At 37.0% G+C, this 12,525-nt stretch overlaps 1 protein-coding gene across 1 annotated transcript in view; it reads right to left on the bottom strand.

Annotated features, from left to right (window-relative positions):
* The window catches only part of LOC133534729 (disks large 1 tumor suppressor protein), a 69,523-nt gene that overhangs the window by 20,559 nt on the left and 36,439 nt on the right, over nucleotides 1-12,525 (bottom strand). Inside the window, exons 4-10 of the mRNA XM_061873974.1 lie at nucleotides 6,402-6,503; nucleotides 5,971-6,024; nucleotides 3,314-3,343; nucleotides 2,341-2,568; nucleotides 1,949-2,029; nucleotides 1,557-1,802; nucleotides 260-413 (exon numbers count right to left, since the gene is read on the bottom strand). Coding sequence (XP_061729958.1) covers nucleotides 260-413; nucleotides 1,557-1,802; nucleotides 1,949-2,029; nucleotides 2,341-2,568; nucleotides 3,314-3,343; nucleotides 5,971-6,024; nucleotides 6,402-6,503 — 895 coding nt within the window. The remainder of the gene's footprint in view (nucleotides 1-259; nucleotides 414-1,556; nucleotides 1,803-1,948; nucleotides 2,030-2,340; nucleotides 2,569-3,313; nucleotides 3,344-5,970; nucleotides 6,025-6,401; nucleotides 6,504-12,525) is intronic.

The following is a 12,525-nucleotide window of genomic DNA, read 5'->3' as shown; positions in this document are numbered from 1 at the left end:
GGACGCCTTCAGCGCGGCCACTGCGTCTTCGTGCGTCACGTTGTCAGGTGTACGTGCTTGCGCTGCTACACAGAGGACACTCACGCGTGTTGGCGCGCGAGCTGCGCGGCGAGGGCTGACCGGGTGGGTGCGAGTGGCGCGGGCCCGGCACCAGAACCAGCTGCACGCGCTCGCCGGACGCCTTCAGCGCGGCCACTGCGTCTTCGTGCGTCACGTTGTCAGGTGTACGTGCTTGCGCTGCTACACAGAGGACACTCACGCGTGTTGGCGCGCGAGCTGCGCGGCGAGGGCTGACCGGGTGGGTGCGAGTGGCGCGGGCCCGGCACCAGAACCAGCTGCACGCGCTCGCCGGACGCCTTCAGCGCGGCCACTGCGTCTTCGTGCGTCACGTTGTCCAGGTCTACGTCACCGCGCTGAAAACGACGACAGTTGGTGAGCCATACATAAACCAGGAACAATTTACGTAATAGAGATGCAGGCGTTGTAACATAGTTTTCTTCGATTTTCTTGGTTACGCGCATGCACACAGTGGTTTGCATAAGTTAAGGAAGCGAGAGTCATGGGCACCGCCAGTATTACTTTTGTGTTTACACCTATATGACATGGTAGATAATTTCATGGACTGCTCCAATATCTTAAAAGAAAATATTCAATATGTTTTATCTCGACAAAATATCAATATCTTTAATCACGTAATACCTGTAAGGGCAACCATAATAATAAATGGTAATTAAATCATAGTAGATACTTACCTATTCCTAATACAGTAGTCGCGACGTCGTTACATGTTGCCTTATTTTATTATCATAGCATGTGTAACCTTGCCTACACGCAAAAGTTTCACTGACGATATCTAGATTCCCACTTTGTAACAATAGCCCTTTCATTAGCTTTCAAGGCACGCGACGTACGTAAAGTAGAACATGTTACATACAAATAACAAATTAAATACAATCGTACGTGTATACGTAATTGCGTATGAAAAGCTAATAGGTATGCTCTCTTACGAGTCGAAGATGGCGATAAACAATACAATATTTTTCTTACAGTAAAGAGGTGGCTATATTTTTGTACCCATGATTTAGACTGGCCCAAATTCAAGTGAATGGTAAACATTCACTTGATTTTGGGCCCATCTAAATCAGATTTAATTAACTAAATAAATTAAATAAATTGCATAGTTAGTAGCTTATTTTATATTCTCTAGCACGCTCACTGCGGCATTGGGCCGCAAAACCTGATACCAAGCATACTTGATTAATTACGAGTTACACTACTTAATCGCCGCAGCCAACGTGTTAAATGTGATATCCTGAGGTAGGCAAGGCAAGCATTCGTCGTGGGGGCGACAACACAAATACACTAACAATTCCAGATGTGTTCTTGACCATAAACAGTTTGTTGTTGAGCTGCTATCCATTGCTACACCCCACGCGCCATGCTCTTCGTATCACTGTCATAAATCTCGACGAAGCTGCCAAATTGCACGCCTCACGCCATTCATGTCCCTAGCCATAAATTATACAAGCTTAAACAGCAAGTAGATATGTACTCACAGAGGTGTTCTTGACCATGAGCAGTTTGTCGCCGACCCGCAACCGTCCGTCGCGGTGTGCCGCGCCCCCGGCCATGATCTTGGTGACATAGATACCATTGTCTCCGGGTATGTGTTGGTTGCCCACGCCACCCGCTATGCTGAATCCCAACCCCGAACCCCCTTTTACTAGTTCTATCTCGACTGCATCCTCTTTATTACTTTGAGATGTGTTTGTAGTGTCTTCGGTGCCAGGCCGTTTTATTTTCTGAAAACAGTTAGTAATACTAAAATTGTGGAAGTGTCATTCTGTGTAGACATACAGAATTACAGAAGACATTTATACCAAATTTCACATGGGACATTATAAAGTGGCACGCAAACACCATATCAAAATTGCTTTGTATAACATACCAGTCTCACAGTGTTCCCTGCCTTTTTCAGTGCGTCAACCGCTTCGGCATGTGTCACATTTTCTACATTTGTTTCATTAACCTGTAAAAAGGAATAAAGGGTTCAGTTGCGTGATTATTGTTTAGCTAAAAACAGACCAGAAAAAAAAAAAAAAAAAACAAAAAAAAACAAATTTATAACGTATGGTTGTTAAAGTAAAAAATAGTAGGTATTATAATGATTTACTGATAGCTAGTAATACAAAAAAGACGATAGTAATTTATGAAAGATTGCTAAAGCAAAGAAAAGCCGATGACCACTACTACCTCCGGCTAATCCCCATCACTATGGTCCTTTCTTATATATGTATATGAAAAATGTCCTTAGATTGGATAAGATGCTTAACCACTCACTTGTAATATGGCGTCATTAATCTGCAACTGACTAGCGGCGGCTGCGCCCCCTGGTATCAACTTGGTAACGTAGATGTGCGGGTCGTCCCCGATGTGGGGATTGTCGGAGCCCCCGGCAATGCTGAACCCCAGCCCGGCGCCGCCCGCCCGGGACAACACTACGGTCAAGTATATGTTCCCATCTTCCCCTGTGGTTCGCTCTGGACCACCACCTTCAATTCCATTTACCTGTAACTTTCAAGTTAAATTGATTAGCATTGAAACTCTTCAATTCAGTATTTCAACAAAAAACTTTTGTCATTATTAGACCTATCAGTCGCATCTACATGCAATAGAAGATGGTTTAAATTACATTCAACCTAGTTTACTTTTCTTAACTTCTTTTAAACTAACTTACTGATTTTTATTGGCATTATATGTATATTCGTTTCCCATAACAGCAATCATACAATGGGATTTAATTCCAAGATTTCTATTTATACAACTGTCATCACTAAACTCTGGTATATTTCTATTTTTAACATGTTCAGTGCTAACAGTACCAGTGAATCAATTGTGTGATTTTTGTAAAAGTAAAAATGAAACACTAAATGTGTTACATGTCTTTGTTCTCAAAATATTTTAATTGTCTTAAAATAACACATCTGTACCTTCTGTAGTCAGTACAGCCCAAACAATTTCAAAGTAATAGTTTTGATTTAAAAATATGTTTTATTTACAAAAATCATTACATTAGATTGTGGCAGGATCCTCTTAACACCAATAGTTACTTACTTTTACTATAGTATGTAAGTCATGTAAGGTCAATAAGGGTAAGTGTATATTGGGGCATGTTCACACATTGATTAGTGTTTATTGCGAGTTGCAATGTGAAGGTCAGCCACACTTACTCATATTGACCTTATTTAGTTTAGTGACAGCTCTAGGTAAATTTATAAAAATAAAGAAAACACATTATTGTCCTACTATTTACCTGCTTCATTTCAGGTGTTGTAACATGAGCCTGAAAGCAAGAAGAAATGTATTTCAAACAAATGGTTTTACTAACACAAAAATAATTATAAGTGATTTTAAACCACTTAAGATAAGAATGAATGCCTATGAATCATCTTGATTATATTGAAATACCATAGGACCAGATAGTGCATGTCGTTAAAATTGTTAACACATTCACTGCCAAGAACACAGATGTGTGTTCATTTTGTATTGGAAATGGGGCGCTTGGCACTGAAAGTATTAATTGTAACATAATAAAATAAAATCAACAAAATAGTTGCAAAAAACCTCTACATGCAGTGTCCTTTTATGCTTTAGTCAGACAGCAGCAGGATTTTCATTGTCTTGCAATTTTTTGCATAGAATGTTAATTAACTACAAGAGAGAATTGAAAAATGGCTACAAAACCTATAGTTAAAGATTATGCCATAACCAAACATGGGTATTGATGTTCAACTAAATGCAACACAATATCTACTTATGAAAAAGCCTGTAAAAAAATTGCTTTAACCCTTTAAGAGGCAAACTTCGATATTATATGGCAAAAATGACCACCCAACAAATCATTTTTATAGGGTGATCATCTCAAAATAACAGGGTTAATTTTTCCGTAATTTCTGATACTCATCTGCCAGTTAAACGGTTAAACATGTTAAAATTAAAATGTTTTGATAGAAATGTCACACCAATAACAGCAAATGTATGGCTGTATGCAGTCACTTTTGCTCTGTAAAGCTTGCCCGCTTTCGATTAAATGTATATGTAGACTATATCATAACACATTAAAAGAGTAATGATTTAAAACCTTATGAAAGTAATCATATCAATCATAAAAACAATTTACATATATGACATTGATGATGATGGTATCCTGCTACCCTCATCAGGGGCATAACCCTCTCAGATTTCCATTTTTATTACAAATATGGATAGAATAATTTATAACTTAAACAACATGTATTTTAGTACATGTTAATTGTTGTATTAAGTTTAGTCCCAGTTTTTAATTACTTAAACAATAATCATTTTTACATTCAGTGCAAAACATAAATTAAACACTCGTTTAATAATTACGAGTATTTGAACACATCTTTGTACCTATTTGGCAAAGGTGAAGGTCTCTTTATATAACTCCATATAAACTTAAGGTTTACTCACCGTGTCAAGATTGAAAAGGGAGGAAACCTTCCTTAGGAATCCATTATGCGATTTTTTCTTCCGTCTCTCAGTCATTTTGGAGGAAGTTATGCATAGCCTTTTGGTGTTCTCAGTTATACTATGTACACTGCATGCATTGTTAGTTACACACTCGAGTCCTCTTTCAGCACCTTATTTGAAGATGGTCGGCATGCACCATTCTCTACCTAAAACCCACATCTAACTTGCACCAAAAAAGTTTACATTTTGAACTTCCTTATGAGTATGGTACCCATTTTGCATATACATCTTTGCACCTTTAACAATTTGTAATTAGATTATTTAATATTGCAACCCTTATCTCATAATCGTCCAGGTCGTCGAGCCGAGCCCTTTCTGATAGTGATTTTTAGTAGATAATGTATGAGTGTGATTAAAAGCGTGTTACTAACTTGCGTCCAATGACAGGATGGTATGAATGTCAAAGCGATGAACTTTAATTAGAATGTCCGTGTTACGTTATTAGTATGCGATTTATGTTCATTTGATAATATTATGAGCAGGTACAACAATCAGTGAGTAACACAGCGATTTGGAGCAAGCAAAACTAACTCGTAAGTCGCATTAGTCTCACCAAGAATCAGAAACGTTCCCAAGGTGTAAAGAAATTACTAAACGTTTAAAAATAGATCAGTGTTTATTAAATGGCCTTACTTGCGACGAATACGAAATATCAGCGGAATGAATGTCAAAATTTTGTTTGTAATATCATGTCACAATTCGTTTACGACGAACAGAATCCTTTCAGCTGATGCAAAGTTTATTAGGCATTGGCACAACGAAGAAATACAACGGCACTAATCCACACAACGACGAAACTTTAGCGTACATATCGCCGAAAACTTGTACTATATTTTAGGTTATAAATAGTACGTCGGGACGCGAAACAACCGTCCGCCATTACCGACCACTTGTATGTAGCGTTTGCAGACGTCACGTCATCACATCAAAAAGAAAAAATAAATAAAACGGAACGGAACCAGAAACACCAATCGATTAAGTTCATCGTATTACATGGATTCCACACTAGATGTCGCTTTTTTCAACCCTACGATAACTATATAGTTACCTAATTACTGTAAATGCAAATTACCTATTCGAATGTAAAATGTAGGCAACTCTAGACTTGGTTAGTCATACGTAAAAAAAGACTTTCACCTTTACCTTTATAAACATGTTTTCATTTAAATTAAATTGCAACCAGTTAACGCCTTAAAATATAAGTACCTAACGGTTGTTTTGAGTGTGTATCTTTCTATTTTACCCAGGCGTTCATAAAATTAAGCGTCTACTACAAGGTCAGCAACGACGAGGCTTCCGACCACTGCAAACTTGGTAATTTCTGACCCAATCAAGGTCAGAGTGACCTTGGACCGTCGAAAGTTTGGTTATTGCCACTGTTGCCAGCCGTATATTACGGATTTTTTATTCATTTACCTTTTTTTCTTGAATCTCTCCTCTATCCGGGGCCATCGACTGCACGATTTCCATCTATAAAATTGATTGATGACAATAAATCAGTGCTAGCGTTTTTTGTTTTAATTTTTATGAAAGGATTTGGATGAGATGGGGAGGATGGGTAATGTACAGTATATGATAGGCACATAGGATATAATGAGTACCTACTTTGGTAAGTAGGTACTCATTATATCCTATGTTTATCTATGTTTATTTACTTTTCTAGCGTAGGTTTACCGGCAAAAAACACAATTATTACGGTTGTGTACAAGTACCTACAATGAAGTGGTTTAACAACACCTAGTTACCTTCATCTGGATTTGAATTCAATTGACATTGGAAAGTGTCAACAAATCTACAATATTCTAATCTAACGTAGGTACCTATATGGAACGCGAAGGCACATTTACCTTTGCTGAATCCGGTGTATAGCTACTGCGATCTGATTTCCGGTTGCTGTCTTGAAGGAAGGCATTGGAGACCGATCTGTAATCGCTTTCTTCCGACTGAATCTGAAAAAATTAAAAAGATACGTCTATTGAATATCTATAATGTTGAGTACCTACCTACTTAGGTATCCGTCAAATTTACTTTTAGGTATTAAAATGCTGATACATATTTGAACGCCTTCTAAAATGGTAATTCTTATTGTTGCGATCATATAGATAGAGTCAATGGTTTTTGATCCGAAACTTTTGCCAACAATTCAATAAGTAATCAATTAAGAGGTGTACCTCCTCGGGCTCATAGTACTAGCGGCAAGTCAAAAAATGTTTAGGCAAGCTGGAGCTAATATGACTTTCTTTGCCTTCTGAGCTCCAAGACAAGCGCTCAACCGTCTGAAAATAAGGCAAGCCAGTAGGATTCGAGTTTCATCGATATTCCACCTCTAGATAAGAGTTGTGAGAGAAACTATAGGGCGAGTAATGTTTCAGCATATTCGTTAGATGGAGACGTGAAGAAAGATAATGACCCATAGGCCGCATAGAGAAGAGGCAGACAAAGAGTGGTGCCTAATGCCTAAGCCACAGCTTATTTTTAAGAAGTGTCACTTTCATATGCTATTTTATACAGGGTGACCTTAGCTATTGGACAAATCCTGAAATCCCACGTAGGGTGACTTCTCAGGAATGCTCTAATGTTGATATTTTTTTAATTAAGTAGAACAAAACATAAAAAATATTTTTTTCGAACAAAAGTTATTTGCAATAATCGACAACAAAAAGAAACACACTGTTAATCTTTGGCAGTGTTTTTGACAATTTGTTCGAAATACTTATTTGATAATGATGACATTTTTTAAAAGTCAGAAGCTTATTAGTGTCATAAATAAAAAAGATAATCAAAAAGGTCGAAGAAGGTTCCATACTATTCTTTGAGGATATTACCTTAGGAGCTACTAACACATACAGGCTGCTCCAAAGTAAAAAATGGTAATTTGTTAATTTCCTCGAAACCGCTACACCGGTTGTTATGATACTTTGTACACTAGTTCTAAATACCCTAATGCATATGTACATTTCGGCTTTGTCCAATGGCTAGGGACACACTGTATTATATTTCTAGGTAATGGACTGAGAACTCCTCATTTAGTTTATATAATGTTTTTTTTTAAGCAACACGAAAGGCAATATATACTCTGGTATAGTGACCTTGCCAATAGAAAAAGGCGGCAAATTAAAAAAATATATAGGCGCGAAGAGTGGACTTCCCATAGAAAATTTGAATTTTGCGCCTTTTAACACGCTTTTATTAGGTCGACCTGTATGTAACTATGTATACTTAACTAATTTAACCATCTTCCAAGGATCGTAGCGTCATGAAAATTGGCAGCTGTATGTAGTTCTGATGACAATACAATAATATGGTACTGTCGAACTGATCTGATTATGGAGTTGGAAGATATGAACTGGAACTTCATGATGGAACATCGTATCATAGCTGTGTTTGGATTTGTTAGAAAAGTCTTGTAATGAACTTTGACCACGATTAGGTTCCAAGGTCTGATGATGAAGCCGGAAGATAGGCACAGGCATTCCATGATGGAATATCGTATCATAAGCGTGTTTTTCTAGTGTTTTTTAAACTATTATTTTTTTCTACTGACAAGTTCTGTATGTTTCAGTATTCGCTATGTGCTTGACTGTCACGCAACTTTGCATCCGCAAATCTAGGACATTTTGCAGTAAAACAAGGTCACTTCACAGAATACGTTTAATTTTAAACATTTATGCAAAAAATATAACACTTGTCAATTGACGAACCTTTTTACCCTTTTTTTTTTACAATACAAATATTTTTACTGAGAAATCTATAGATAAAACACGGAACACAATTTAAACAGTATCCTAAACAATATTAAGATGATCCTTGCTCTCCGCATAAAGGGTATTGAAATATAGAAATTAAAAACCGGCCAAGAGCATGTCGGGCCATGCTCAGAGTAGGGTTTCGTAGTTACTCTTCCGTCACAATAAGCTAAACCGGAGCGTAAAGTATGGTAGATTGTTAACCAAGGAATGAACTGTGGGTGTACGTCTTTTTACTATGAAGGGGAAACTTTTTGCGATAACTCAAAAACAGCTAAACTGATCATATCCCCTATAGTTTTCATTTAATGTCTTTCTTAAGCTCTACTTCCAAGATTTTTTCATATTTTTTGGACCTATGGTTCAAAAGTTAGAGGGGTGGGACACATTTTTTTCTTTCGGAGCAATTATCTCCGAATATATTCACTTTATCAAGAAATGTTTGTTGAAGACCCCTATTAGTGAAAGACCTTTCCAACGATATCCCACACTGTAGGGTTGAAGCAAAAAAAAATGTTCACCCCCACTTTACGTGTAGGGGAGGTACCCTAAAAAAATTAAATTTTTAGATTTTATTGTACGACTTTGTCGGCTTTATTGATTTATATATCCATGCCAAATTTCAGCTTTCTAGCACTAACGACCACCGAGCAAAGCCTCGGACAGACAGACAGACAGACAGACGGACATGGCGAAACTATAAGGGTTCCTAGTTGACTACGGAACCCTAAAAAAGGGAGTCGGGTAAAAATTGGCTGAGGGAAAAAAAAATGTTTAATGGGGCGAATGAAATGGAGTGATGTTTGAAAAAAGTGTATGAAGGAAACCTAGCTTTCACGCCGAAAAATGTAATGGCTCGACTATTGGAGCAGTTTTGAAATTTAGAAACTACCTACTCCAAAACTAAACTACTAAACTACTGAACGGATTGTTATACGATTTTTTTCGAAGTGATTCTTGAGGAAGTTTTAGGTATATAACTTGTTAAGGTTTTGTGTAAATTGGTTGAAATATAACGATGTTGTCGGAAAAAATCACGCTGGCTAGGAGCTTTATTAATCGAAAACGCTGCCTAATCAGTTTGAGCTATAACAACACACAATTGAAATTAATATTTCAGGAGCAATCGTAAATTAACGTTTCATTTCGAGCCATATAACGTGTACGAAATGTTAAAGACGCTACCCGCAATTAGTTCTAATTTTTACTACCTTATATGCGCTGGTCGGCTGGCTGGATCGCTTTAATTACCCCCACCATGCACTTCGCACGTAGCCAATATTACGATAACAGTACTGATGTTGAAAAGGAGGATCCCGGTTTTTAGGGATCCGTAACCATAAACCATACATAAATCAAAGGTGTGGGGTGTTGTTGGATAGGTCTTTAAAAACCCTGCTAATGCCCTGAAGAACCCTAAAAAATAGGGTTCTTCAACAAACATTTTATGATAACTCCAAAAGAAAACAAAATAGATCCATGGAGTCCCAGCGCGCACAAGTTTTTTGCAGAAATCGCGAAGCGTCTGATTGACGTAACTAGTAACGATAAACAAAATTGTATCCTCCCCCTCAAACTAAGGTGAGATGAAAAAATCTTGAAAATAGAACTTAATAAAGACATTCAATGAAAACTATAGTGAACTTGGTCAATTAAAAATCTTCCCTTCATAGAAAAAAAAAGGCGAAGATATATACCTACAACGCGCCTGTGAATACCTTCACACTCCCTTTTGCTTGTGCTACACTTACTAATAGCAGCCGTTCAAGGTCTATTGTTAGGGGTGGGTAACTACGGAACCCTACACTGAGCATAGCCCGACATGCATTGCATTGGCCGGTCCTTATTTAAAGTTTGATAGCAGGCAGATTTTGGCTTCAAAAGTTAGCCATAAAACAGAACGACAGCTGATATAATGAAGCAAAATAATAAACATTGCTAACAATTTGCTTCTGACGTAGAGTAGGTAACCAATTAGTGGGCACGAGACGGCTCGATAAAATAAATAACAGACAAGCAAAAATGAAATAAATACCTTTTGTTAACCGAGGTTTGTAAGCGATCCGGCTGTTTTATCTGAATAAACGGGATGTTTTTATAGTTAAGTAAAGGTGTTTTCTTCATTTACATATTTATTGAGAGTTCCTTACACATGCCAGAATACCACCTCATAGTGTAGCTTTCTAACAGTTGCAATCCCTATTAAATATATTCATTTTTTATGTGGGTATGTCAACTTTTTGTGTCTATCTACTATTCCGTTGTGAAAGGGACAATAGCGGCACAGTTTGTTAATGGGTGAATCAACTTTTTTTGTTTTGTTATCCTGTCCCGTTGTCCAAGGGACAACAGTGGTACAGTTTGTTTGAAGAGACGTTGTATGCCGTTCTATTAACATGCTTAGTAGGGGGCCCATTATGGACATTGGTTATAACGACCACAAAAACGCAAGTTTGATACATTTAAGTACCATAAAATCAGTATTTCAATGAACTCTTGTCCCCTGGACAACTAATCGTAACCATGGCAACGACTGACGCTAAAAAGTTGATTCTCCGTAATAGTAGTTTATGTGACTGCTACATAATAAAAGGCATTAAAATACACGAGTGTGGGTTTAAGAAACGTACGAAGTGAGTTTCTTAAAAGGGTCACACGAGTGTTTTAAGCCTAATTATATACAGTTACATACACTATTTTATCTACACATATATTATAAACTTTCTATGATATATTCACTAATCCAAATTACAGCCAACGTTGGGGCATCGTTGCTCTCTTGGCGGAACTCGCGGATGTGTGGTGGCGTCAACAAAATATTTTTATCGCTCATTTTACACGAAACTTTTGCTATAGTTACTTTAAAAACAACAAAACATATTCATTTTATACTTAAAACAAAATAAAAGATAAACTGTACATCAAATATGGCGGTAAATGAAAACATTTTTTTCACGCATGTCAAGCATTCGTAGTTTTAATTCAGAGACAAACTAGAGTCGGGGGCCTATTTCTGTATCATTCGATACAAATTAACATACGAGATATGTCAAAATTGTATGTAATGCAATCGAATTGCTTTTTTTCCAGAAATGTTCCAAATTTGAATGTCATAACGTCATAACCAAATCGATTTTGATATAGTTATGAAGCAATCACAACATTATCACAGAAAAGAAATTTGTTGTAACAAAACAGTTTATCGTAATGTTGGCCATTATTTACGGATTTTGAAGGCATCATAGAGGGTTTATGATATGTGTGTAGATAAAATAAAAAATGTTGTATCACGTTCTATTCACATGCTTAGTAACCACCATACAGAAATGCGTGTTTAAATACCAACCATAAAAACAGAATTTTAAGGGCATAACACAATAAGTCAGTAGAGCAATGAGCCGGTGTCCCAGAGCTGCGAGTTAAGACCATAGATTAGTAGGTATATATTATTACTGTATTAAGAAGCGGGGCGGTAATTAAAAAAAAACTACTTAAGTTTCAAAAATCAAGATTTCGTTAACAGGCTGTTTTGCTGGGTACAAATAGTAGATTGTTAACCAAGAGATGAAAGGCACCCATTTTAGTCAAGGTAGTTGGACGCTCGAACGGAGTGAGATCGCCGATAGTCCGAGACTGAAATGGTGCCTTACACCCAAGTTAAATAACACTCTACTTTTCATTTGAATACCAGGAAAGTAAAATGCATGTGAATTTTAAAAACATGACTAAGTACTTATTGGGACCGTGCGAAGTGCATGGTGGGGGTAAGTAAAGCGATCCCAGCGCATAAGATGGTAAAAATTTTAACTAACTGCGGATAGCGTCTTTAACATTTCGTACAATTATATGGCTCGAAATGAAACTTTGATTTACGATTACTCCTGAAATATTTATTTAAATTGTATGGTGTAAGGGACCATTGTAATCTGTATGAAATGCTTAATATAACTAACGTATTTATTTTGATAATTGTTAATAATGTATCCATGTAAATAGCTTTGCAAATGCCACATATTACGTGATCCTTTTCTAGAAGTTAAGAATTGATATTGTAAGTTATCCTTAAAAGATAGACATTTAACATCGCGGACTTTTTTGTAGACCTATGAATGAGCAACAACCCCACCATACATTGTGTTGTTAATGTTATAGCTCAAACGGATTAGGCAGCGTTTTCGATTAAAGCTCCTAGCCAGCGTGATTTTTTCCGACAACATCGTTATAT

This window comes from Cydia pomonella, chromosome 2 (genome assembly GCF_033807575.1).
Source record: "Cydia pomonella isolate Wapato2018A chromosome 2, ilCydPomo1, whole genome shotgun sequence".
Lineage (NCBI taxonomy): Eukaryota > Metazoa > Arthropoda > Insecta > Lepidoptera > Tortricidae > Cydia > Cydia pomonella.
The sequence above is the reverse complement of the archived record's forward strand: the minus strand, read 5'-3'. Positions and strand labels throughout refer to the sequence as shown.